At 42.2% G+C, this 27,861-nt stretch overlaps 1 protein-coding gene across 4 annotated transcripts; it reads left to right on the plus strand.

Moving 5' to 3' along the window:
• The first annotated feature begins 42 nt into the window (after positions 1-42).
• Positions 43-26,829, plus strand: LOC124298460 (TGF-beta receptor type-1). 4 transcript variants are annotated; one of them, XM_046750501.1, is made up of 8 exons: positions 43-777; positions 6,596-6,707; positions 17,045-17,232; positions 23,797-24,030; positions 24,268-24,498; positions 25,462-25,802; positions 25,998-26,237; positions 26,528-26,829. In XM_046750501.1, exons 1-8 carry the CDS (start codon positions 690-692, stop codon positions 26,648-26,650), a joined length of 1,557 nt encoding a protein of 518 aa, XP_046606457.1. In that variant the 5' UTR covers positions 43-689; the 3' UTR covers positions 26,651-26,829. The 4 variants fall into 4 exon arrangements, with proteins under 4 accessions (XP_046606457.1, XP_046606458.1, XP_046606456.1 ...); XM_046750502.1 differs by lacking the exon at positions 17,045-17,232 and adding an exon at positions 9,740-9,897 and having other exon boundaries at positions 46-777; positions 24,265-24,498; XM_046750500.1 differs by having other exon boundaries at positions 46-777; positions 24,265-24,498.
• Positions 26,830-27,861: the final 1,032 nt, after the last annotated feature.

The following is a 27,861-nucleotide window of genomic DNA, read 5'->3' on the forward strand; positions in this document are numbered from 1 at the left end:
CTTGGTGACTTTCGCGATCATACGCTGTCTTACATTTCGGAGCAGTGCAAGATTCCGGCGTGTTTTGTTAATTTGTTACATCAATCCAAGATTGGATCGCGACACCGTTGCATAGGTGGCGACTTTCGTGGTCTTGGATAAAAGTATCATTTCGGATTCGCCGAGCAGTCGTCCACCCCCACCAGAAAAAGAACTTTGAGTCAATGCCACTCTCTGGGTAGCACGTCTCGACTCTCGTGCCAACGAGCGTGTCATGGCGTCGTGTCACAACCGCTTAACACTTGCACGACAGGTTTACCTCGGATGTGAAAGTCGTAAGTAAACTCGGTTGAAATACGCGTGACAAAAGATAACCGGTGGTGGATCCATGAACATGAGGGATAAACGGACGTGGCCCAGTGCGAAAGGGATCGTCGTTAAAATATCGAAGGTGACTTAATGCGGACTTGATATAGTATATACGCTTGCAAACTAGGCTGGGCCTATTTTGCAGAAAATGGCTGCGAACTGTTCGCAAAAACGAGTGAATAACAATTTCACGTAACCTGTATCAGTATCGCAAACGCCGTGGACGACAGGAATGACAACCGGCGTTATGATGATCGAAATGTGAACAAGTGTTGTACTATTAAGGGAGCGAGAAGAGCGATGAGATTGTGTTAAGTGGCGTGCATTATTGTTATTTAGCGATGATGAAAAGTGTTACGGCGTGCAAGACGACGGGTCTGCTGGTTGCGCTGGCGCTCGTGTGTTTACTTCAAACATGCTTCGTAAATGGTATGCAAAAGACTTCGTCATTTCTCAATACTACCCATGTATATAATATAGGTACCCTTGAGAATCACTGTGACATCGATTTAGGCGGATCAAGGGAGAAGAACAAACCGAGGAACGTCGATTTAACTGCCAAGTTGGCCATACATATCACTCGTCCGTTGTCCGACCCTTCGTAAATGTCCCCCCTCCCCCCCCTCCCCCCCTCAATCTCTCTCTCTCTCTCTCTTTCTCCATCTTTCTGTTTACACAGCAACTCTACCGAATTAAATCAATATTGCGCAAAAAGCATCATCTGCTTTATCTTGATGTACGCTATGCATGTTTTATTGCTCAATTTTCATCCTTATCAACGATTAATATCAATAAATAAGCAGAGCAGCAAACCCGATTACCCCACACTGCTCCGAAACAACTCGACCGGGTGATGTACATGCACGTGCATAAATACTACACGATCCCACTGTGTCAGCTAACCCTGCACATCGCATCGCTGCACCGGCAATATATATACATACGTATGTACATGCAATTGCACACGTACGTCAATTACGTGACACGGCCCAATTTGTCGTTTTAGCTCTGTCATCTGGATCGCCCTTTACTTTTTAATCTCATACGATATCCCTCCGCTATCTTGCTATTGAAACGTGCCTTGAGTATTTTGGAGAAGTACAATATTCGCGGGCGTTGGCACGGATGTAAAAAAGAAAACGAAAAACCAATCAATCTGAGAAACGACTGTATTATTTTGTAATTCCCTTGAGATGCGGCACCACCGACGAATCACCTGAAGGATAGCTCCGTTTACCCAGATTCGTCGATCTCTTGTCAAACACGGACAAAGAAAAAAAAAATCGTAAATCGAATCTCAAATATTGTAACGACACTCGGGGAGAGTCCAAGGGTTTGTTGTGGCGTCGTCGCCGCTATGCACGAATCTATCAATGTTCTTACATTGCGTGTCCAAACGTGTCACAGGTAGACGACAGATCACGATGACGATGTTCCGCCTACATCGCACGTGGTTTTCTAGGTTTTCGCCGAGTCGAAGCATCAAACGTCTCGCATGGAACGCAGGAAGAACGAATGAGTATAATCCGCGTTGTCGTCAGTTTCGTCACAATTCCGCGGTATGCGAAGCATCCATCTTACGCTGGATCCAGGTACGCGCCGAATCCTCTGCATAAGCGTTTCCTCGGGCTGATTGTGAGGTGGGGCCTCTTTGTAATAAGTTGTCGGTGCGAGGTCGGAATGGGTAAAAGAGATGAATAAAGAGGGGGACCCGAATGTAGGCGTGCGCTAATGACGTGAATTAAACTCGTTTTGTTAAGTCGTTATGGCATGCTTCGCGAGTTGCCCCAGGCAGCGGCCAAGACAAATAATCTACCGGGTGATATTCTCGAGCCGAATAGAAATAACAGTCCATGTCCCATCGTGGCAATATCTTTCTTCTCTTTTATTTTTCTTCCTTACGCCTCTCCAATCCCCTACAAGGAACTGCAGCCTGCAAGGACCGCCAAGGTGCGTCCCTCCGTGTCGAGAGAGGGGAACGGCACGCAGGGTGCAACGGCTCACGATCATGGGGCTTACGGCGATCGAAACGTGCCAAGTTGCGGACGTGCGTTCCTTACTCCGACGAAAGAGAATAAGAAACTCGACGTGTCTAGTCGTGACCCGGCGGTAACGACGACGGTACACACGCACGTACACCTTCCTGGGTTACCCTGAATACCTGATAAAGCCGGGTAAAGCTACCAACTAAAATACGCATACTCTCGTCGCATCGCCGAATCGTTAAAATTGCGCGGGATGGGCATGACAGTGGGGTTATCGACGTGTTTCAACCCGCCGGAGAACCGTCGCACCTGCCGTTCAAATATACTAGCCGCCTAGCAGAGCGGCAGACTCCTGAGCTTACATTGTCGAGATCTGTAAGAACTAAACTGGCTAACCGGAAATGACGTGTGAATCGCTTATGTTAGATCTCTCGCATTAGCCGAGGCGCACCACCACACCGGCGGTCCGTTCCTCCTCGGTCCTTCCTTCTCCTCCTCCTCCTCCTCCCCCTCCTTCTGCTCCCCCTCGTTTCCCCTCACCGAGCCGGCACGGTGAACGGACAAAGGTGTAGAACCTTGAAAGAGACGTGCACAAACGGGTAGCGGGATAATAACTAGCACTTAGTATTGCAAATAATTTAACATCAATACGTACACGTCTACCTATACGTATTCTTAAAATGAAATTCTATGCACGCGAGTCTACCAAAAAATACACGTACGTGGTTTACATGTATGCGTTCTGTGTACGTACATGCTCCTTTAAGTCGAAACTGGCGACGTGTGTGGGTGACGAACGAAGGTTAAATGCAGCAGGAAGGTTGACTTGCTGTACCACGGTGAACCACGAGGTTGGAGTTAATAACGTTATCGTAACGAAACATTGGGGAACAAAATCACTATTTTCGTTAACTTACAATGATTTTTAACGTACTAAAATTTGGAAATATCAGTGCGTTTTGGTTTATTACGGCTTACTGAATTTCGGACAATTACAAAATCGCGAAATAACGGGTTTTTCCTCAGTAAATTCAATTAAAAAATCTCCTATTCCTACCTTTAAATCTCCTCACAATGAATCACACTACCCGTTTATTTTGCTGTCAAGGTAGCAAGGGGCACTTGCTACTTTTCGGTAGGTCCTCTACTCCTATTTTCCATGTAACATGGGTATACGCAAAAAGCAATAAATCGTAGCGTAAGTATACCTAAACACACGGGTATCAGAAATAAGTCTCATCACGTGTAACACGCTGTTTGCACGATTTATCTCACTGCGAAAGACGAAGACAGGATGCGAGGAGGGAATCATGTCACGTAATACTTGCTGGACTGAAGATAACTTTATCCACTTGAAGTGGATTGTGTTACAATGTTACAAAATGCACTTTTCTCGTTGAGGAGGTGGCGGAAAAAGAAGAAGAAGAAGAAGAAGAAGAAGAAGAAGAAGGGAACGGGTGGCGGCGACAAGGAGTCTTCTTCTTCTTCCTTTTCTTATTCTTCTTTGGTTGTTGTTTGTTCGCGGCATTCGCATTACGAAAGTCCAGCGAACGAACCGTTGGCTCTCTGCACATGTGTCGCCAGGTGAAACTGAATAGCCATGCAATACGGATTGGAGGAGTGAAGGAGTGTAAGATATTATATAATCACACGGAGGAAGCGTAAGAAATTGAGTCACGCGAGCAGCGGCTAGCGATAATGTCTTCATGCAATTGAATTCAATTATTCACTCCGTGGTACAGCGGTAACGGGAGAGTTTACATACGTATGCTTACTCGCATCGCCACTTTAATTAATTTTATAATTTACTCGTCGCTCGTTTACATCGCCATACGGCACGTCAAAACCATACCGGGTTCCTCTTCGCTCTGCTATCCCGTCGAATTGTGACATGCGGTTATCGGATATTATCGTATAATTAATTCAATCTCATACTTCATCTTTCTTTTCTTATTTCTTCTCCACTATATGCATAATGCATATACATAAGTATGTTTATATTTATGTATAACGCTTCGATAACAACCTCGACTTGTTACACCTCGTGCAAGTGAACACACGATGGGTTAAGAAATGGAAACGGTTGCCAGCTCAGCACGTCGATCCGTATTACAGGCACTCGGGGGTAACCTTAGACCGTGGAGTAGGTATAAGGTTCGTGTGTACAACGTACAATTTATCCCAGGACAAGTCCGAAGGATGTGGGTATAGGACGCCGCTGCAAGTAACGTATACAACGTGAACTTATACCTCCGTGCTTGCGACGCGCGACGCGTCGTTTCTTACGGCCTACGTCTTATCTCGAAAATGCATACATTGGTACGCGTTGAATACACAAATTCATTTGCGTACGTAAATTAGCTATAACGTATGTTGCACACATATGTCTATGCGAAGTATAAAATACGTGCGGAGGCCTGCGTCAACAGAGATGTACAACGGGAATGGATTTTGTGCGACGGTATATCGTCGATTCCTGTCGATGCTTCGCAGATTTCAATTCACCTCTCGATGTTTCGATTTTTTATCACCAAGCCTCGATGACTCATTAAGAGTCTTGTTGTTGACAAGTGGTTACGAAAACACTCGACTCTCAGAGATAACAAGTTTTTATCTCGACTTTCGTCCGCAGTACGTATAGAACACTTTCAGGGTATGTATGTATGTATGTACGTACGTAGCCGCAACGTATCACGTTAATTGCCATAGGAATCCCGAAAAATTATTGATCACTGAATTGTATTTATCATAATTGAATTTTGTAGCATTCAGGGTGACTGCGTACTGACACGATCGATTCGACCGTCATCAATGATCGAATTATCCAAGAGTAGTTGATTTCTAGGCTCTACCATATTTGCCAGACCCCCAAATCGGAGCTCGACGTTCGCTTCGATCATTGCAGAGGATTTCTCGATGTAACATCAAACTTATGACACTCTTCGGAAGATGTACAATATTCATTGACATTGATCAGACTACGCGTTCAATATAGCTCGTACGTAATGTCTATTACAGTGCCGTTGTGCAACAAATGTGAGACAGTTTTGCGCCGAACTAGACATATTTTTTGGGAAGAAAATTTTTTCGGTGGACGATATCGTCCCGACCAGCTCGGCGATAGGATGTCATTACAAGGTAAAGGCCGTGGAGGGAGTCGTAAGTCGTAAAGCATGCGCGCGTGGATAAGGTGGCTAGGCTGGCTGCCGGATGGATGGATGGTTGGAGCGTAAGTATGCTATGCGTGCGGACACGTGTGCATGCACGCAGTCGGTAGAAAACAGGACCCTCGCCGCCGCCGGCTGCGGCCGAGGCAGTGGCCTGTCTCTGCGTTCCTCGAGCTATACCTAAAAACAAAATGAGAAGGGAAAAAGTAAAGAGCCGACCTCGCGAGCGACGCGAATGATACCTAGACTAGTCACGACTACTGGCTAGCTGCTACACCAGACCGACAGACAACCCGGAGCGGAGCTGCGGAGGGAAGTAGTTGAGACTAGACTAGACGATCCTATTATTAGGTGCGTCCGGAGATATAGGCGACGGCGACGACGACGACGAGGACGACGGATGTTCGTCTCGTCTTGCGGAAGTTTTAAACCAGTTCTGTTATTTCGAGAAGACGCCTCGTGCCGTCCCGTGACACGTGGATGCACGCCCTGCCGCGACTCACAATCAGCTAACGTAACGATAAGAGGAGGCGGCAACCCCAAATTTCACTTCACAGTCCTCCCCTTCACCCTTGAAACGCTCACGTCGCACCTGCCGCAAATGTGTGGCTAGTTTTACTCGCCACCTTTCCTTGTTCCACGTAAACTTCTTCATTGTTCCAGCTTGTTTCTGTAATCGATCGTTTTTTTCACGGAGCTGAAGCTAGCAGACTGATTGTGAGTTAGTAGCCAAGCGTGTTAAATTTTCTAGAAATGGAAAAATGCAGTTCAATTTTATCCTCATAATTGTATGAGAGTATCGGCGATTCAATGCATTTTCCAAAATTTTTTTCTAATTTTCAAACATTCTACTTCTGGCTGCCAGCTTCAGCGTAGTTTTTTTTCCACGTGAAAACTTTATACGTGTTACGTGTATGACCGAACCTGCGGTGCATGGAATATATGTGTTGTACACATTTTAATGCAAGGATCGAAAACCTGCGATATTCACAAAAGGCCGGATACATTTTAGAATTTCGACAATATATTTTCTATATAATGCTATTCCGCAGACGAGCCTGATGCCGTATTGGCTTCGTTCTTTTATTCTTTCAGGTCTGAAGTGCCACTGCGACTACTGCAAGGATACGAATTACACGTGCGAGACAGACGGGTACTGCTTTGCAAGTACATCTCTAGATAATGGCGTGAAAACGTATGCCTACAGGTAACGCATCGGAGCAATTTAATTGCTTCAATCTTATTACATACATTGAATTTTACGTTTATATTTACATCATAAATTTACGAATTGAAAACTTCTCGAGAGTATGACACAGCAATAATGTGTTAGGCATCTATAAATATGATAATATAATGTATACTTGTAGCCATACGACGATTGTTATATTATATACCATTGCACGGCCTTAACGACGTGTCGATCAAATGTGAAAAGAGAAAGAAAACAAAAGCAGCAAGCATGGATTTGACCATGATATCGGTCGGACTTGATTAATATTTGTACACGATTTCCATTTTTACGATAACTATAGATTAATCGCGTGTATGTATATCTATGCATACATAGGGTGTGTCGCGGAAGGTCAGCGACAAAGGTCGCAATAACAACGGAGCCATTTAGATGCGATGTTTTTTCTTTATTTAAACTTATTTATTTCTTTATTTATTTATTTATTTATTTATTTATTTTTCTTCTCATTCGTCAGTCAATGAGTGCAAGTGGCAATTTGGGCTGATGCATATGTACGTACGTACATTCGGAAAGATTGAATTTCATTTGCACGTAATAGAGGTGTCTGTAAATTTGTCAGTATGGTGCGTATATATCTATAAAATTATACATATCGAGAGAACGCTTGATGAAATTTCAAATAAAGTAGGGGCAAAGTGTCGATACTGAAAAAAATTTAATCTTGGAAAGGGATGACATCAATGTCAAAAACGTGAGGAACAATCGAATAAAACGAGCCTAGATTGGCTATTGAACAAAGTTCTTACCGGATATCTTTAAAAATTTCCGGCGAGTGGCAGCAGGGACAAAGCGTATCTAATTGTAAGAAAATGCTGCGTTCAAATCTTCGACCGTCCGTTTTCTTTTATCTCCGTGGGGCGTCTGAAGGAAATGGCGAGAACCTTGGAGAAGGTGCGAGGATGGATTGACCGCAGCGAACGAATTGACAATGCTGCAATGGGGAGAATTTTTACGGAAAGTTTCGACGACTGGATGGAGCAATGCCAATGCCAATGAAGGTGCAAAAGCATCGAATAAACGATTTGAACGCAGCGTTTTTATAATACTGACAAATCAGCCTCTCGTCATTAAAGGTATAAAGACATCGTGGCTAATTTGCAGATACATTAAATCATTTTAGACGGAACGTTGGAAGTTAGAAGTCCAGAGAATTTTTAGCTATAAGCTTACATATATGATGAAACACCTTTGTAGGTAAATTCAACCTCTCCGAGTGTTTTGTACATACATACACCACCGGTGTACGATGCCTCGTATCATTGATGTAATTCGCGTTGCAATTATTTATCATCAATAAATCTGTTCCTGCTCTCGATTTACACTCCGTCTACAGAGAATAACTTGGGGTAGAACGGAGGACGAAGGGGAAAGGGAGGTAGTTGTATCAAAAGAAAAAGACAAAAAAAAAAACACGTCAAAGGAAAACAAACGGAAAATTAAGTTCAATTACCCGAGAGAGAAAGAGTGAACGGATCTTATTCACGGAAACCGTACAAAGTTGGCGAAATTGTTTGTACGTTATGGACGGGGGTGGGTGGAGGTTGGGGGTAGCCAAATTAAAGCGAATCAAAATCAGCCCTCATTCGATCGAGTTTAACAATATTCATCTTAGCGTATTATGAAAAAGAATACGCTGTAATAATAAACTGCGCGCGGTGGGTTGTTTAAATTTTTACATTAATATTTTCCAAATTGAAAATTTTTGCTAATGACGACAAGACGATATTATAACACCGAAGGTGTTGAACCTCTTTTTCACTGCAATCATATACTCGAGTCAAACGAGTCAACGGAAAGACGGGTACCCAGATTTTAATTTTATTTATTTTTTTTCTTTAATGCAAATTCAGACGCTTTTGCACTCTCGCGTGTCCTCGTTCATTTCATACACCTATAGTATTATATATATATATATATACATATATACATACCATATACGTATGTGTTACGTTACCACACGATGCACACCGCATGCGGCAATTTCGAGACCTTCGCACATCGCCGTCGGCCCGGCGCATTTGTATACCTGTAAGTAGGTGTTCATACCGTGGCTAATCGAAATTTGACGTGATATCTACGAGAAGTTGCGACGTTGAACGTCTACATTTCGCACCTCGCATGAATGATTAATAATGATTGAAATCACTCCACTTTCGTTCGCAGCTTCTTCCACCGGGATTAATAAAATTTACTCGAAGCTCGCGTTTGCTCGGCTTGCAGAAATTAGTTTCACGTTCAGTAGATACGTAGTACGAATTGTCTGACAATGAGAAGTAGCTGTTTTGTAATAAATCATTCGGTCGTTAATATTGCATTGGTATTACGGACTGTACATCTGTGCCGACGACGAAATTAATTATTTATGCTAATTTCCCATCACCTGCGCAACCACCGTACCATTTATATAGATTATATTCCGTATGCCAAGGTATTTCCACTGACTGTGTCCTGCATTTGCTGATTCGTATCTCTACGCGTCTACGTTCAACAAAAACTGCATGTGCCAAAGAAGACCTCAATATCAGAATAAAGGTCGAAATTGTACAGATGAACAGAAAGGGAATTGCTAGTATATACATGCAAATTAACATACCTGTCTAAGACGACTCCGTAGCGAGGGCCTCTGATCTCACCTTCGATTGAGCTTTGGTGTATTTCTACGTAACAGATTAAAAGTAAAATGATACCGTATCATAAAAGCGTTGGTGAAGTTGAAAATTTTTTTAAAACTGTCGTAAAAATTACTCGAGTAATTAGCTGAAAAATTGGCAATGCAGGAGAGAGCGGAAACGGTTACAAGTGCAAACGGTTAACGGACGGCTAATTATGGCGGGAAATGATTACAAGTTATACACGCATATGTTAAAAGAACAAGGGATCATTGATATTGAGAGATTATACATGTAATACAATGTTGCATCGCGAGCAGAAGTGAGTGAGGCGAGTATGGTAGTGTAAATAACGATTGAATATAATCCCGTAAGGTGCTTCGATCAGGGAAAATGGTATCCGCCAGAGGAACCCGTATTCTGCTCCGACCGAAGGAGAAACAAACAGGCGGTAATATGCTGCAAAACTGATAACTGCAATGCGAATTTAGTTCCGGTTATCTCACCGACCGACTCGCCAAAAATTCCCTCAGGTATTATATTGGATTAGCCATTCAGTGTGCGGCATTTGCGACATAATACATTTACCATCTAACCAAATAGACACATAAATAAATAATATATTCTTACGCAGCAGATTCTTGAATAACAACCACATAATAATATATATTTTCACATTAACTGCACCTATATTATTATTACATATTTCGTACCTTCTGTGTAGTAGTTTTAATTTCACCATTATTACTCATCAGTTCTTCTCTATGAATTTTTTTTCTCTGTTATACGGCATATTCACGATCTTTTTTTTATTCTACTTTTCGTTCTGTTTCTTAAATTTTTTTGTCCCCCTCTTTGCGCCGACAAGTCTAACGTTATTCCGCTTGTCGTATCACCTCGGTGTGTTGCAGCGGTGATTTCCGTCAAATCACACATACGCGAAAATCAAATTATCTCTGGAAGATTTGAATCAAGTTGGATATCGCATATCTGTAACCACCACCGCAACACGTCGTTGGGTTATACATGCAATTCCAGGATATCTTGCAGAGTTACATATTGCTCAGATTTGCCCTGATTAGTTTTTGCAATCTTTCATCGTTTCTTCATTTTCTTTCCTATTGTGAAATTAACATTTACACCACAATGCACCTATAATACCTATAAAATTCTAAACCGAGCACGCGCATCATCTCCAAGACTTCGAACTGGCTACCCCCCGACCGTTACGTTCGTTAATTCACGTGTTATTTTACTTGGTGTTTCGTTGCACGCTGTTTTGGTTTCTTTTCTTTTTTTTCTTTTTTTTTTTTTGTCATTTTTTTGTTTGAGTTTTGCTGACATTCTTATTTTCCTAGATTATTAGCAAACATTTTGTGTTAATTTTACGCGCGTGAAATACTGCCGAGGTTAGAGATTTACTGCATCAATAATAATTACGAATATTAGTCTTTATGCCTATACAACAACTACTCGAGAAAAAGACACCGATTGCGTGTATACGTATATAGTATATATGCGTGAGAAAGGGAAAAACGAAAGGACATGGTAACAATGGTACCGATGGTATAGCATACATATAATAATAATGATAGTGATCACGATACGCTTCAACGAGATGATGATCCTACCGTTGCTGCAGGCAAGTCCGTGCAGTCGAAGAACGTCGTCGTAAGTACTTGTGTGCAGTGAAGTTGTTGAAGCGGGGTGACAGCCCACTTCGTTTTTCCCCCTGCAGATATTTTCGTCCTATTCGTATAAATAATGTGTAAGCCCGCAACATCTTCGACCCCTCGTCTGCATTGTATAGAATAATTACAGATATCTACAAGGTACATACCTATAATCGTGTATTATAGGTGACAGGATGCCTACCTAGGCTGCATACACGTAGACGCACACGCATACATTTACATATAATATATATAATCCTAGGTTAGCAAAGATAATAAAAAAGTAAAATCGATCGATGTATTCCATTGAAATTAAAAATGGCGTTGAAGGTGCGTGAATAAACAGCTACCCCCGCAGCAAGCCGAACCGCGGATCTTCTGCTTCACCAGCAACACAATTAACACGACCTTCGTCATCGAGTGCTGCTCCGAGGATTTTTGCAATCGCGGCCGACGACCGCAGCTTCATCCCACATCCCCGACAGGTACAGTTTCCTTCTTCCGACGGAGTTTTTTCACCGAAAGAGTTACGAAACGAAACGGAGGTCGCTCGGTCCTTTTCCGCTCTGCACCCAAATACAACAAAAATTCATTCGCCAATTATTCTATCTTTTTTTTTTTTAGTATTCAAACGAATCGCGCCGCCCGTAATATTCGTTCGCCGAGTCATTATTACGCACTGCCAATGAACCGGAATCAATGTGTGATCTACAGTTTTTATATCGCAAGCTTAGTCCTCGAGGTGGCCGGAATCAGCTTCTTAGATATACCTATGACGAATTCTCGGACACAGCATCCGTTCACTTCGGAGCATCGTGAAACTTGTTATAGATATGTCCTGACAGTCGGCGGTCCGGCTCGGGATGCGACAGCCGTGTAGAACTAACAAGGAAAGTATCCCAGGTCGATCTCTCCGATTTGATTTATTTGGTAATATGTTATAGAAGACCGAGAACTAAGCGACATGTATTTTTTTTCATCTGCCATCAAACGCTTTAAGGGGGTGAAACCACCCTCCAAAGTAAGGCATGTTAAGGGGTGATTTGGCAGTCTTACCCACAAGAACATAACACTTTTTAACCAATCCGGATAAAAAAGTTTTTTCGTAACGAAAAATGAAAAATGTAATTTTCTTAAGGGGACAAAAAAATAAAAAAATGCCAGATCGCCCCTTGACATGCCTTACTTTGAAGGGTGATTTCACCCCTTAATGTATTTAATGGCAGATAAAAAAATATACGTTCCGCTTAGTTCTTAGTCCGCCATAACATATTACAAAAGAAATCAAATCGAAGAGGTCGATCTGGGATACCTTCCTTGGCAGCTTGAACGTGTTTTGCTATTAGAGATAGAGTCGTCGGTTCAGAACTGTTTGCTTACGGGCCCTCCGACAGTCGCGTCCATTGACCGTTTTACTCTGCAAGTATGTACTGCGTTCACGTAAAAAAGCTCATGCTGACCCTTTCCCGCGATATAATCACAGCTATGTACGGTTTCAGTTGTACCCTCTCCTATATGTACGGTAAATTATGTCAGACGACGGCCTCGGCACCTCCGTAAGTTTCGAATACTCCCTCGTAAGTATGTACATCGCCAGTTTCGATATCTCTTCGGTCTCCCCATTCTTCAGCGGGAACCCGAAGTCCTCGTGTAATTAGAGGGCCTGGAATACGGTGCTAGCATGAAATTCTCTCTTCTTTACGTGATTTATTTACTTATACACACGTGTACAATGTGCATTATACATTTATACTTACCATATCTACATCTCTGACACCACTGCATATACTGGCTACCCCTAATTATCGTACGTGAGGCATTCCACCCCAAACCGACCTACGTCTTACCCTCACCAACGGCGATTTTATTTATTCTCACAAGTATGCTGTAGAATCTACAAGAATATTATCTTTCACCAAGATTTCTTGAACCACGGGTTTGACTTTCACTATTCCCAATAATGCAAAAACCCAATTTTCAAATAAATAACCCTAGTCGATTGGCTTTAAAATTTTCTCATGATCAATTTGTTGGAAAACGAAAATTTTCACACCAACATTGAAGTAAGCAAACTTTTGGTTTTGAAGCTACACGCGAAACAAGTAATCAAAGAGTGAGAAAGACCGAATTGAATATAAATTATTCTTTTTCAAATTTATATTCAATTTGATTTTTCTTACTTCTCAATTACTCGTTTTGCCTGCAGATTCTAAACCAACGGCTCACCCGCTTCCATTTTCGGCGCAAAATTTTCGTTTTGCAACAAAGAATTCATGAGCAAAATTCGAAGCCAATCGATTGCGGCTATTTATTCTCAATTTAGTTTTCACGTTTTTGGGAGCAGTAAAATTCACCAAACCCACGATCCAAAAAATCTTCTCGATCCAAAGAATTTTTTATTTTGTACACTTTACACCATACTTAAAACTAAAAAAAATCGTCGATGGTGAGGGTGATACGTAGGTCGGGTCGGAGTGGAATGCCTCATATACGAAGTAACATCTATTCATATATATTCACAACACACACACGCAATGAATTTTTTATTCTTCCAACGCACATTCTATACACGTATATACTATATGTACAAACACACACTTATCGTATCTTAGCAAAGCCAAGTGAGGTCGATTCCGATCGCTCTAATATCATAATAACAGGTCAGAAATAACGAGGTTGGCGTCTCTGACGTCTAACATTCACCGATTGGACAACGCACGCGGCATCGGCTTGACGCGCCGCTGTCATTGGTCGGAGACTGTCGATGCCAACCTCGTTTCTGACTTGCTGAAACTCAAACTAGGGAGGGTCAAAATCGACCTTACTTGAGCGTACATGTATTTACACTCATTATTCTTATATAATATTCATACTTGCAGATTTGGTGGGCAACTTTCTAAGCGTTTATATTATACATATTATTAGCCTACCTATACGTATATTTTATATATTCTTGGCGTGTATTAAAAACATTTCCGAAGTAACCCCTGGTATGTAACGTATCTACCTGCAGATCAAAGCTCAGGCTGCAGAGAAGCCTCCGCAAGGACCTTGGACGGGGGAGTTTTCTGATGAGAAATTTTCATTTCCCTTTTATTCGTGTCGGATTTCACCCGTTAGATCGCATAAATTCTCTGTATAATAGAAGCTCTCTGCAGCCGGCCGTAACCCGCGGGATGATGTACAATCCTTACTTTCTTTTTCACTATTCTTGGCTTTCTCTACGCATGCCATAGCTGTCGCACACATAGAAAATACTTATATAGTACACCCGTAGGTATGCCTGTATGCGATATTATATCATATTGTTATACTGTACATGTGATGTCGATTCTTATGCATTGCCGGCTCGTTGACGTCTTAGCGTATGGATATACATACCTACGTAATACGCACGTCAGCTGGTAGGCGGAAAAATCGGTAGGAGAAAAAAGACGTAAGCATAATCACCACGTCTTTGAACCTTCTTAAGCGATAAGCACACCATGATAGTAGGTATCTACTTAAATATACGTGGTCTACTGGGATAACGGCGAAGCGCCTCTCGCTCCTACACTTTTCTCTAATGGTATCTATGTACGAAAAAAAAAAAAAAATTACCACGTGGAACTCCACGGAATTGTTCCAATGAATATCAACTATCGATGGGAGACACGATGTGTCTGCTGCGTCTATTATTCACCGTTTCCGAAACGATCGTGTATGCCTACCTATGCGTTCATGTAAACAGACAGACGTTGTGTCGGTATACTTATTATTTAATGGTCGCACTTCTCAGAGACATCAAATATACCACACTCTTCACTACTGTTAATAAACTTGATAATAATACTATACCTGTTCGATTATTGCTTTATAAATTCAATTGAAGACTATGTAAGCCATTGTGTCCTCCGTGCTCGAAGGAATTCCGTAAGAACTGCCTAATTTTTCGGTACTAAAAAATTAATGAACCTCAAACAGATGCGTCGAGAACAACCCTAACTCAATTTCCTGTGACGTTCTTAACACGAAATCAGTACAATTTTTTTCACGGAAACAATTGCGCGGTTTTTAAATCTTCTTCATACATTTTATTCGACATTCACTCAAAGTGAGAAGAATTTATAAACATAACTAAACAAATGCTTAAGAATTATATGCGCAGTAGCGGCAAAAGTGATGAATTTAAAATTGGGAATTTACATTTTATTCCATGTTCGACGTCAGGGTATATAAAATATACTGACAATAAACGGACACGATCAATTTTCCCTTCATACTAATTAATTTTTTATTTATATTTTTTTGTCACGCTTGGACTTTCGGCATATACGTATAAGTCAGTTTTCACTTTCAGTAAGGCTCGAAATCGAGGCGATCAGTCTATGACTGGACTTTATGACCGTCTTGTGAATATAAGAACTGACTATAAATACCGGGTATGGTCTTCAATTGGGTTTCACCAACGTTTGTAACATAATTTTCTGACGCTAATTCTCTAATGTTATTTTTCAGTACAATTCCGTAGTATACAGGGGAGAGCCGGGAAAAATGGACCCCCTTAACCTTTTGACTGCCGAAAAGTCTAAATATAATCTCTTCCTGTGATCGGAAGTTTACATGTGTTGGATATAAGATACAGACACAACCTTTTGAGACCTTCTGAGGGGAATAAAGCTCTCAAAATCCCGGCAGTCTAAATGTTAAGAGGGAGAAATAATGTTAGACAAATTTCGGCAATACCACTTTTTTGACTTCGGCATAAAAATACATTTCCAGCGTTATCGACACTTTGAAATCCCATTTGATTGTCCAGGGGGCCCATTTTGCCCGCCTCTTCCCTATATTATTCCTTGCCCTGTAGTCGCACACTCACATTACATCTCTCTACCTATTCTGTGTATCTAATACCAATATCGGCACCTTTCCTTCTTGTTTCTTCACTTTTCTCTACAACTATATGTACCAAAGAGAAGAGTATTTCGTTTTCTCCGCTACAAACAAATCATACACGTATACACCATACCCACCAAGAGTTACGTTGTTCGTAGGTACACGGTATTACCTACAGGTATATCAGTTGCTCTCCCATCTTTTCGACGGTCGTGCAATATATTACAGAGTTATTTATATCCGTGATCGGGAGATCGTAAATATTTATTGTTCACCACGTCGCGTTTATCGTCCTTTACATACATACGTCGTCGATATCTTTTCTCAGAGTGTTCTCGATAGATTTTTTTTTTTTCTCCGAACTTATGTAACGCAGCCGTCGATCGCTTCTCTTTTCATAGCCCGGTTGTAAATTTATTATACATTCTCGGTACAGCAGTGTAAAATGGCCACCAAATTTCGACTTTGTCACAGATGCGTTTACCTCTCCTTCAATCTACAATCGATCAAGCGTAATATTTGGGTCGTGTGACGTAGTCAAAGTTCCGAAATTTCTGGCTCACATTCTGAAGCAACACTTTCGCGCGGTTCATAGACAAATATCAAAGAATAATTAATCTTTTCTAATCGCGGATATATCGTAAGCTGTAGTATCAACTTCGTCGCTACATACAATGCAACACAAATACATAGAGATGTCACTCGAGAAACATTGAACACATTGAGAGAATATAAGAGAAAATAAGAGAAAATAAGAAAAGGAGGAAAGTTGCGCGCGTTCGCCCCCACGTATTAGCTGTGAATTTGATGACTATGATTGGGGAAAAAATCCCAGCGTGAAATGGATGGAAGAAAAAATTATTCTCGATTTGGCAATACTTCGACGACGCAAATCGCTCCATGCCGCTCGTTTTCACCGCACGAATGTCGTCGTGTAGTCCAAAGGTGGTTCGACGCTGTTATCACAGCTGTAATGTAAAAGGTATTAGGCCACTTGCATACATACTAGATTAGCAATTTTGCAGCATTGCGCGTGGGCGATCGCGACTTGGATGGAATGACTTCGGTGAGGGAAGTAAAAAGTTGGGAAAACAGTAAATTGGAAGGAGTGTTGTTGTGGGACTGTTGGCAGGTGTTACAATAAGACAATTATCTTCCCGGACCCGAAGTACCCCGTTTGGTGTAATTCGGCAAACGATGATGTCTCCGTAGTGTTCTGCTGCAACGACGCGGACTTCTGCAACTTCAATGTCAAGCCGTCTTTTCCCTCTGAACCAAATACTTCTTCGACACACGTCACTAGAATCCCTTCCGATGGAGGTATCTACGAACTCCGATCAATTTTCTTTCTTTTTCACCGCGACCCGATCACCGGGCGCAACAACACATATTATCATAATACCTGTTATTTATACAACGACACTGTCGCTGCGGGGGTTGTCTCCTCATCTGTCTGACCCCCCCCCCCCCCCCCCCTCCTCTGTATATGATTGTACCTTCTATTTCTACCTCTACTTTATGCTCTCGTTGTTTCAATATCAGTTATCTCTTTCAACGTCCGTGGCCTCCCCCCCCCCCCCCCCCCTCACACATTTCTCGTATCTTTGTAATAGAGATTTTTTGAATTTTTCACTACTTTCAAGTATTCCTCCTTTTCCTCCCTTTATCGCGTGTCATCCTAGATCGACAATCGTGCAGTATTGCAGCGGTCATTCGCAGTCGGTTGGTTATTTTTTGGGCACAAAATGAAACCGCGTATGAAATTTCCCCGGTTCCGTTATCGGTTCATTCGAATAACACTCGATCTTTTGTATACCAAGGCCTCGAGTCTTGGGGTATTTTGACGGTAATACGAAGTAACAAGTACAGTATCAATTTCCAACTGTTTCACCATTGGTCGCGTTTTAATATATACGCCGGGTTTACCTACTTATCCCATAATTGATTTGGCTATAGCGAAAAGCTATCACCTCATCTTGCCGTTCTTCGCGTCGTGTCATTCTCATTTTCTGGCAAGTTCCACGAAATTGTTACCTCTTTCAAGCGGTGACTCGGTCTTGACTCTTCCACGACGCGATATATATCTGTATTATATTACAGCTGGGCGTCGTATCGGCAGTCGGCCGTGAACGATGTACGCTGCCAGCTATTGGTAGATGCAATTGACGGTCGAAATTTTTTTAACGGTGACCTCGATCGCTAATTTTATTATCACAATCGGAAGCCAATATATGTCCTCACGTCAGAGTAAATACATGATAATGCGAGTTTGGTTCAATCTGTCTTGGCGTGGGATAGGTTATATTATATACGAATCGCCGGGCCGCATGCAGGCAGCTCGCTTTTCGCTCGCAAATATTTAAAATATAAACAAGTTGTTCAGATGAAAGTCGATTTTTATGCAATGCGACGAATAAAAAGAAGAAGAAGAAATAGTGAATAAATTCAACGCTTGGATGCATGATTATACAGCAGATTTGGAAATTATATTTATAATTGGGAAACCCTGATGCGCAATGAGACAACTTTCGTGGCGCTGGTGTCACATCATATTATATAATTATATAATGAAAGGGAAGAACAAAAAAATTAATAAATAAATAATGAATGAAAATACCCACTTGGTAACCAATTGCAAAGCTTAAATTGTGTCGTTATGGGCCTCTGAATTTTATTCTCTCTTTCCCCCATACGTGTACCATACGTGTATGCACATGTATATGTATACACACTTCACTATATATCCGTATCAATACTTTCCTATCTCTGTATTCGTTTCTGTGTCTTCTGAATCGTTGTAACAGCCGGTGTAATCCTAATTGGTCTTTCTCGGGCTTCTCATGCAGCCTTCCATACGTGCAGCGGGAGCAAAATTTTCAACCGAGGAGAAACTTACCGCCGATATGTTATATATATATATATATATATAAATATATATATATACGTACACCTATGCATACTTGGGTAGAAGCAGCACTCTGACAATGACGGGATATTCGCTGGTGTAATTAAACACCTTATAAATGACGGATCGAAAAATGACGCACTGCCTTGTTCTACACGATTAAAGGAAGGTATCTGCGTATTAATTTCTGCTTGTCGGCTTATATTTTCTCACAATTCTTTCATTAAATTCAAATTACGAGCCAATATCACGTATTATTGCACAGTTCCGTTAACCGGATGACCGCGTTGAATTGTCTCTGAATAAAAAATAAGCAGTCGAAAAAACAAAGAGTGAAATTGTGACGACAAGCAGACGGACCCTAAGTACCCGCAACTCTGCACGTGTTAAATTAGCGTGATATATATCCACACAGTTCATCTTGGGTAGGCATCGATTTCTCCCTCACGATTTCTTTCGTTCGTTCTAGTTTTGCCACGACCTCGTACATCATTTCATCCTACGCGAGTGAGTTGTTAACTGTGCTGAATCACCGCAGCAACTGCTTTGATACATTTTTTTTTCCTCCATTTGAAACACAAGCAATGAATATTTGAAATTGATACAGCAACGACTGGGATACAACTTCTTGCTTAATATTATTTGCGTGGGCGGTGTGATACGTGATAAGCAACAGCCACCGGACATCCTCGCATACTTCATACGTATGAAAATTTCGTCGTTCACTAGTTTTGATACCACACACGTGTTTAACGCTTAGTATATAAAACGTTGCAACAAACGGCAGACAACGCGTGTTTCACGTTCTCTGTCCGGAGCGATAAGATAAAACACCGTTTGTATTGCAACTTTCGCCGCAACTTGTGTTTGAACGCTTACAACAAGCTCATGGAAGGCGTGAAATTTCGGCGTGATTATTTCCCATCTTATGACTCCATGTCTAGATAATTCTATGCCGAATACAATGACCTGAGTAACCCACTTTTCTTCCGTCGTATCCATATCGTTCAACGATTATCGAGAAATATCTGCCAGATTATTTCTCGTGAAATAATTCGCGTTTCAATATTTTTCTCTGGGTGGTTTTTCCCCTCCGTTCGAGAATCTGATAGATTTTACTTTTTTTGATAGAAACTGATAGGAACTTTGTGCGTTCGGAAATTCAGAGACACCCTTTTTCAATTCACATCTCAGACTCGAATTCCTTAAAATTTCAAGAGGGAGCCACTCTCTCTCTCTCTCTCTCCCTCTCTCTCTTGAAAGTTTCTCGCGTGCCACGTTCCCATCTCGTTACGATCCGCAAGACGCTATCGGCGCTATTTCGCGATCTGTACGCGTCTAGGTTCAATCAGCGTTGCAGAATAAATTCAGGATTCCAGATTGTTTGTTACGGACCACGACGTCCAGGGTAAGATTGTGCAGGCCACAGAGCCAGTCACGTCTCGCTGCCCTCATCTCAATTGCTAATTACTTCGCGGTTGCGCATGCTCACGATGCGGTTGACCTGCGGAATGTATTTTTTTCTTCACCCTTTTTGTTTCATTCGAAGAAACAAAGTCAAGCTAAAAATTCTGCCCAGCGTAGCCTCCCTCACCGAAAGTGATCAACGCTATAAAATCCGCCCCGCTTGTTTGTCCGATGCGACTTCGCTTATACCTTCGCTTGTACATATTGCGTGTAGATAAACGTTTCTTATCATACAAGAATTCAAGCGTATGTCCTTCCGAAATGAACGGATCACCTAGATAAAATTTCTCCCCTCCTTTCAGCCAACTTCCACAACACACAGCCCACGCTAAAATTGACATTTACACGTGAATTACGTGAATATATTCTGTATGTTAAATTCGAACCCAATTTCAAGATTTATGAATTTCTATTTGCGTAGTCACCGTTTTTATATAATAATTTAAATATAATAGGAATGAATCAGTGATTTTTAACACTCAGTTAACATTAGCATTAGTTTGTACAATATGTACAACGTTTATACGTGTATAGATTGTGAAGGAGAGTCCCGTGATTTTCCCGCAAACGAATATCGCCGTCCTGGCGTTTTTAAAATGATTTTAACGAGTCCCATGAAAAGTTTCATTGCGAGCAAAGTGATACCAATAACTACAAATAAGCATTCACTTATATTTTCCGCTTCTTTTTTACGAATCCCGTTTATACATCGTTCCAACAAGGCAGTCGTCCACATTATCTGTGTATCGCACGTATGGCCGTTATCATATGACATACGTATGTAAACAGTCACGCATATATCGGTAGGTGTACATATATACATATATAATTTCAAGCAAGGCATACACGTACCGGTACCTACCCGGACATGTATATAGAGGATCATTCCTGTAAACGGGATTGGTCGAAGGCGTCCGAGTACCAAGTTGTCAAACCTTATCGGGTCTTCATGTTCTTATATCCATATACCTAACTTACCTACCTGACGTTCGACCGACAGTAAAAGATGCACGCGCGCGACATCAAAGAGAGAATACGTTCTCTGTGACACCCTCGTTTGTCTGCAGGTGTACCCGCTTGTCCGTCCATCCATGTCAATAACGTCACCTTGTATGTGGATACCCTTGTCTTATGTGATGGATTTCAGCAATGGGTCGTCACCGTGACGCTTCGTCGGCTGCTTTCGAATTACCGCACCGTCGCATAAGAGAGGATGAAAGAAATAAAAAATACATTTGTAGGAATGTCTTGTCAATCGGATCATCGTCGCGTAACATTTTCATCATCTGCATCTCAAGGGCTGTACAGTGCGCGTGCATACATGCATTCTTCTGTGGCAACGAATCAGTGGTCGGATCTCAAATTCCGTCCTATTTGATTTATGAACATTCATCGTTACTGAGAGCTTGACTGGCACCATGGATGTAGTTATCGGGTTAAGAAGGAGATAACTTTTGCATCGTAACTTGATCGTGTGACGAGTGTCCCTCACGATCACGCTCAAGTGCATTAACGTTTGTATTCATAATTTATCTTCGCTTCTTTACGCTGTGTACCAGGTGAATTCCAGTTCGATTCCCAGTAACTCTACACACCTTCTTCTGTACTCATCGCATTGTACCTATACTCTGTACTTTGTATTTGTCACTATATTACTCAAATTTTACACTCGGACAGATTGCATCCGCGAATTCTACCTTGAACTTTTGCTTTCAACTTTCAGCTACCATACACAATTTTTGGGAGTATGCTTTGGGCCTAATACATGCAAGCACATGTTTTAACTTAAGAATTTTATGTCTTAATACAGGCTCCGGTGCAAACAATGATCGAGAATACGACGGCATTATCTCGATCAATATCAACTTGCTTTACAATGTGTATATACAGACTACGACTATGCAATGCGATTTATTATACGTGACTTATACACCTACCTTCCTACCTACCTGCTGCTCTACGTATAGACATCACTCAGACATAACATACGTAGTGATTGACCAGGCCGTAAAGAATCCTCGCCTATTGTGAGGGTGTAACGCGCACACGAATCGACAAGTGAAAGACATCGGGAGGCAGATCGAGTTGAGAAAGCTTATTACCATTCATGAAATTCTTCCAACCCTCGCACCCAGACCGCTTCATTTGGAACAACGCATTAACAATGTTTTGGATTTATTTTTCTCCTTTTGTGTGAATTTTAATTCTAACACACTAACAGCAACGTGTTCTTATTAACAGAAAGAAGGGAATTAAAAATTAAGAATGAAAGGTTGCAAACGTAGAGCAGAAAGAAACAAATAAAAATCAGAGCAGTCCCGGGGACAAGAGAATCACACAAGGTAAGCTATGAGCCAGGATTATATCGTAGGTACTGTGCACATTATTTTGGATTTAGACCAGCGAGACACGGGGATCAGCGTGCGACGAGAGGCATCCAATGAACGTTGAGTTTCGGCGTTGAAGATCAAACGTTCCCGGACCATCGGGACGAAGGTTGCCCGTCGCTATGTCGCTTTGGTCTAAATTCTACCTTACTTGTCATTTTTACGTTAGATCTGCGTTTCGTTATCTCAGATTTTTTTTTTAACATAAACAGAAATCGTATACTAACGTTCGAAATTCGATTCCTCAGAATGGAAGGCAGAGCCTTAATTATTTTTTCTTGACTGAGCAAAAAGCGTGAACGTGTCACGTATTCTGAAGTGCAATGAGACTCGTCTCAACGCTCCTTATATAGCCATAATTTCTCCCACCTATGCGGTGATATATACTTGCGAGTGCGCGTGTTTTCTTCAACCCACCCACCACTGAAACACATTTATTCTGCAAAATACTGACCGATTAAACACAGCCCGTAGCCAGACCTACAAATACCTTGTGGTATTTCAACGTATACACGTTATACATACCTTGTCGTATCCTGCAAGTTCTCTCTGCCTTATACCTACCTTCCTCAGTATACCTATTCACTTACATATACTTACCTACTGTACGTTCTTGCTCAAAGGGCATACCCTCTTGCCTCATGTCGAGTCGCAAACGATTTAAACTACTGCATGTAACTTGGACTGAGTAGATTTGCTTGATTTGCTTAATTTGCACGGTTTCACATCGGACGTCACGACGACTCGCCGTAATGCATATCGCCACTTTCAGGTTAGGCGTGTCATACGTTAGGCTGTCATGGTGTTTACCTCAATAACTGCCAGCTGCTTTTAGTGTTGTCGGTGCACGTTTTTCATGTCTCCTTGTCGTAGTAGCTCGTTCTGTATCCCTGCAGTTAACACTGCAAGATACTTGGGCTTGGAGCCATTGACGAAGAGGATGTGCCCTGCAAGCTTCCGGATGTCGAAATGTGTTGATTCCTCCGGCTGCGGGCACATCCGCTTCGATAATCCGCTTACGGACCTCGGTTTTGGACGTTAACGCTTTGCATCAGCTGATTGTGAGACTAAGCGCTTGCTTCGGTAATGCCCCTCCGTATAATAGTTTTTTCATTGCGTTCAAAGCTTCTCCACGTGAAAATGACGGACCATGGGCTGCTTGGAAGATGGCGTTGATGATTGCCGTCCCGATATGCATCATCTGCGCCCTTGTCATGACGGTATACCACATCCAGGTGACCAGGAAACGACCTCCGCGGCACTTTACCGAGGATTCCCTGGGAGCCCCGGACCAGCCGATACTCAGCGCCGTCTCCATCAGGGACATGATCGAGATGACGACCAGTGGCAGTGGCTCCGGTAGGTCTAAATACCGAGTGGAACGTAATTCTGAGGTTATAAGGTTCCTTCGAGGTTGACAGATGTGTGTTCCTTTCGATGCGAGGTGGCAAGCTCGTCGCCCACAGCCAACCGTATCCCTAAGAGTCCTAAGACTATCATATCGTATTATACCTTATGTATCCTGGATATGTTACCACGCCAGAGAATTCATCGTTTTTCACGGTGTCTCCCTTTTCTTATCTCTCCCTCAAGTAGGGCTGCCGCTTCTGGTTCAGCGAAGTATCGCGCGCCAGATCCAGCTTGTAGAAACGATCGGTAAAGGTCGGTTTGGTGAGGTCTGGCGCGGCCGATGGAGAGGCGAGAACGTCGCCGTAAAGATATTCAGCTCCCGTGAGGAACGCTCCTGGTTCAGAGAGGCTGAAATATACCAGACAGTCATGCTTAGGCACGACAATATCCTCGGCTTCATCGCAGCCGACAACAAAGGTAAACTATACCTGCAAATACAATGTATGATAATCATTATAGGTGCAGTACCAGCAAGTTTGTCGCTATACAAATGGTATATTATCCCAGAGGTGTAAAGATAGAGTGGGGAAGGTATAGGCTCTCGTACAAATGGAAGTGTCTCGCTTTTAGTTGGTAGGGTCATTTTTAAAGAGATTAATTACGTAGTATTTCAGATTACGTTTACCGACCTCTAGGCTGCCTAGCGATATTATCAGACTCCTAGATATTTCTAGTTCTGCTTGCTCTGTTATTGAACTTATTTTGTAAGGTTGTCGTACTTATGGATAATAAATTCAAGTTGAAATGTTTGCTTCGGTTAAGAACGAGGTAAAAGGACCATTGAAAGTAACATTGAGGTTGAAGCTTTTATCACCTAATAGTATTTGAAGTATCCTCATTTGGAGAGAAGTTAAAACTGTCGAAACATTATCATGTCGTAGGTAGCGGTACCGTGAAAAGTACCAGGACACTAATTGATTTATTATACGTAACCTGGTTCTGCGCATCGACGAAACATTCAGGAGATACGTATTTTTTCTCACCACTTACTTACATTGTAGGTTCTTTCCATCTTATCGTTAGAAGTTCATCGATGTACATACATATGCACATATGTTTCAAAACATTTGATAATTCGTGCATAAGTGTTGAAAAAATTCTTGTACGATTGTCAAATTTCATCAGCAAAGTGTAACTCGAACTGAAATGTAAACATGAAGCAACAGCAATAATACAAGATTCTCCTGCGTCAATTACGAATCAGCCAAGAAACATACTCTTGGTAGAGAAAGATTAACGAGTGCAGTGACCGCACCTTTTATCGAAGTTCTCAGAAACAAGCACACATTAATTCTAATTGATCATTCTCCGTCGAATTTACTTGCAGAAATGTTGTACACACGGTTCAGGCGGTGTTCTCATCCTTTCGATCAATTCCAGACAATGGTACGTGGACGCAGCTCTGGCTGATAACGGACTACCACGAGAAAGGTTCCCTCTTCGATTATCTGAACCGTTCGACGGTTGACACGAACGGGATGATTCGGATGGCACTATCGATCGCAACGGGGCTGGCCCACCTGCACATGGAGATCGTGGGCACGCAGGGGAAACCAGCGATCGCCCATCGAGACCTGAAGTCCAAGAATGTCCTCGTCAAGACGAACGGCACTTGCGCTATCGGTGACCTGGGACTCGCCGTTCGGCATGACGTGATCACCGACACCGTCGACATACAGCTCAACAACAGGGTCGGGACGAAGCGGTACATGGCACCGGAAGTAAGTTCGGATCCAATTGAGGAATTCAACAGCTTGCGCGGTTAATGGTGCCGAATTCGCGATACGCACAGTGTGCATATATTCAAAGATACGCGATGCGTGGGTGCCGAATGGCGTGATGCGGACTTCGTACATATATGCTTCTTATTGTTATCGACTCGTTAGCCTGACAAAGGAACCTTTGGTCGGTTGTAGATCCTCGAGGAGACGATAAACATGAATCACTTCGACTCCTTCAAGAGGGCGGACGTTTATGCTCTGGGGCTGATACTATGGGAGATCGCTAGACGGTGTAACGTGGGTGGAATGCACGACGAGTACCAACTTCCGTTTTACGATTTGGTACCGTCCGATCCGACCATTGAGGAGATGCGGAAGGTTGTATGCGGTGAAAGGCAAAGGCCTTCTATTCCGACAAGGTGGCAATCGATCGAGGTATGTGCGATACGGTGTTGAAGTCAGCTTTGCATTGCATTTCAGTAATCAGTCTTTCATTACGATTCGGAAACTTTTTTCCCGCAAACCTGAGTAGACAATTCATTTCGGAAGAACTCAAAGTTTGTCCAGAAAGTTGGAGAAATGAAAGTCTAAACACGAGGCACCTGCACGGGCTAACGGTGCTGTATCTGTGTGAAACTTTTGCGAGTTTCGTGATAGCAAAAAATTCTGTAAAAGAAATTTTGCAATTACATGTGAAAATGCTGGCATTTTTCTTTCCCTTTCAGGCGCTCCGGGTAATGACGAAAGTAATGAAGGAATGCTGGTACCAAAACGCGGCTGCCAGGCTGACCGCACTCAGGATTAAAAAGTCAATAGCCAGCTATTGCACCATCGAAGACATCAAGTAAATAATAATTGTATGAAGAAGAAAAAATAATAAGTGACTAAAGTACCTTTACGATTGAACAGATACTAGGTAAAACTACTAAAAAAAAAAAAAAAACGAAGTGACACAGTGGTTTTGCTAAATCACGTGACATTCCTTAGTTGGTTCTTTATTGTTAACACTGATTGGGTGTTGAGTGGATGTAAATTTTTTTTTTAATACATTACCTCCCACGGAAAGATGAAGAAAGAAGATGGAAAGAAGATGCGGTCATTTAACTACACGAGTAACATCGATGATGTGGGGAAAAAGTCGGTCTTCCGTTTGACAAACGAACGGTGTATATTACTAATAGAATAGGGACTGATATAATGGTTATCACGAGCTGATTTAGGATAGTTTTTGTCATTTGATGCGGTCTTGACCCAACTGGTTCCAAGACTTTGACGGGAAGCTGCTCAGGATATTTTCAAGAGAATTTGAACCAAACAATAAAAAGGTTTGAAATCAGATGCGGTGGCAGAAGAACTTCGAAGGGTATATTGGGCTAAATTACTTGGATTCGGCCAGCAAGTCCTCGGTCGATTGGGATAGATTGTCGCCGCGGCACGTAGTTTGATCTCCGAAAAGATGCGTCCTAAGACATTTTAGTGATCGGTACTGGGACACATTTATACTGTGTAAGACTGTCGATGGAGGAGAGTAGTATACCATACCGAGATTGTCACGTGCGAATGGTATTGCAGGTAATTCAGGAAATACGATGACTTTTGCATATCCGCTGTCTTACTCTGAGGATTAACATAAGTATTTTCTCTTTTACCAATTTCGCCCAACTTTTTTATACAAAGTCTTTGAAAAATCGAAACACTAAGGGTGAGAGAGAGAGAGAGAGAGAGAGAGAGAGAGAGAGAGAGAGAGAGAGAGAGAGAGAGAGAGAGAGAGAGAGAGAGAGAGAGAGAGAGAGAGAGAGAGAGAGAGAGAGAGCGAGAGAGAGAGAGAGAGAGAGAGAGAGAGAGAGAGAGAGGGTGAGGGAGAGGGAGAGGGAGAGGGAGAGGGAGAGGGAGAGGGAGAGGGAGAGGGTGAGGGAGAGGGAGAGGGAGAGGGAGAGAGAGAGAGAGAGCGAAAGGAGCGGAGGGGGAGGGACAGCTAGATTCTTTAGCGTCGACCGTGTTTGCGTCTATTGCGAGCAAATTGAAATTGAAGGCTGCTTGGTAATTGCGCGAGAGAAAT

Source organism: Neodiprion virginianus, chromosome 2 (assembly GCF_021901495.1).
Source record: "Neodiprion virginianus isolate iyNeoVirg1 chromosome 2, iyNeoVirg1.1, whole genome shotgun sequence".
NCBI classification, from domain to species: Eukaryota; Metazoa; Arthropoda; class Insecta; order Hymenoptera; family Diprionidae; genus Neodiprion; species Neodiprion virginianus.

Coding starts and splice junctions, on each gene's coding strand:
- LOC124298460 (XM_046750500.1), top strand. CDS start 690: ATGATGAAAAGTGTTACGGCGTGCAAGACGACGGGTCTGCTGGTTGCG. Junction 24,031..24,264: donor GACCAGTGGCAGTGGCTCCG/GTAGGTCTAAAT, acceptor CTCTCCCTCAAG/TAGGGCTGCCGCTTCTGGTT. Junction 24,499..25,461: donor CATCGCAGCCGACAACAAAG/GTAAACTATACC, acceptor GATCAATTCCAG/ACAATGGTACGTGGACGCAG.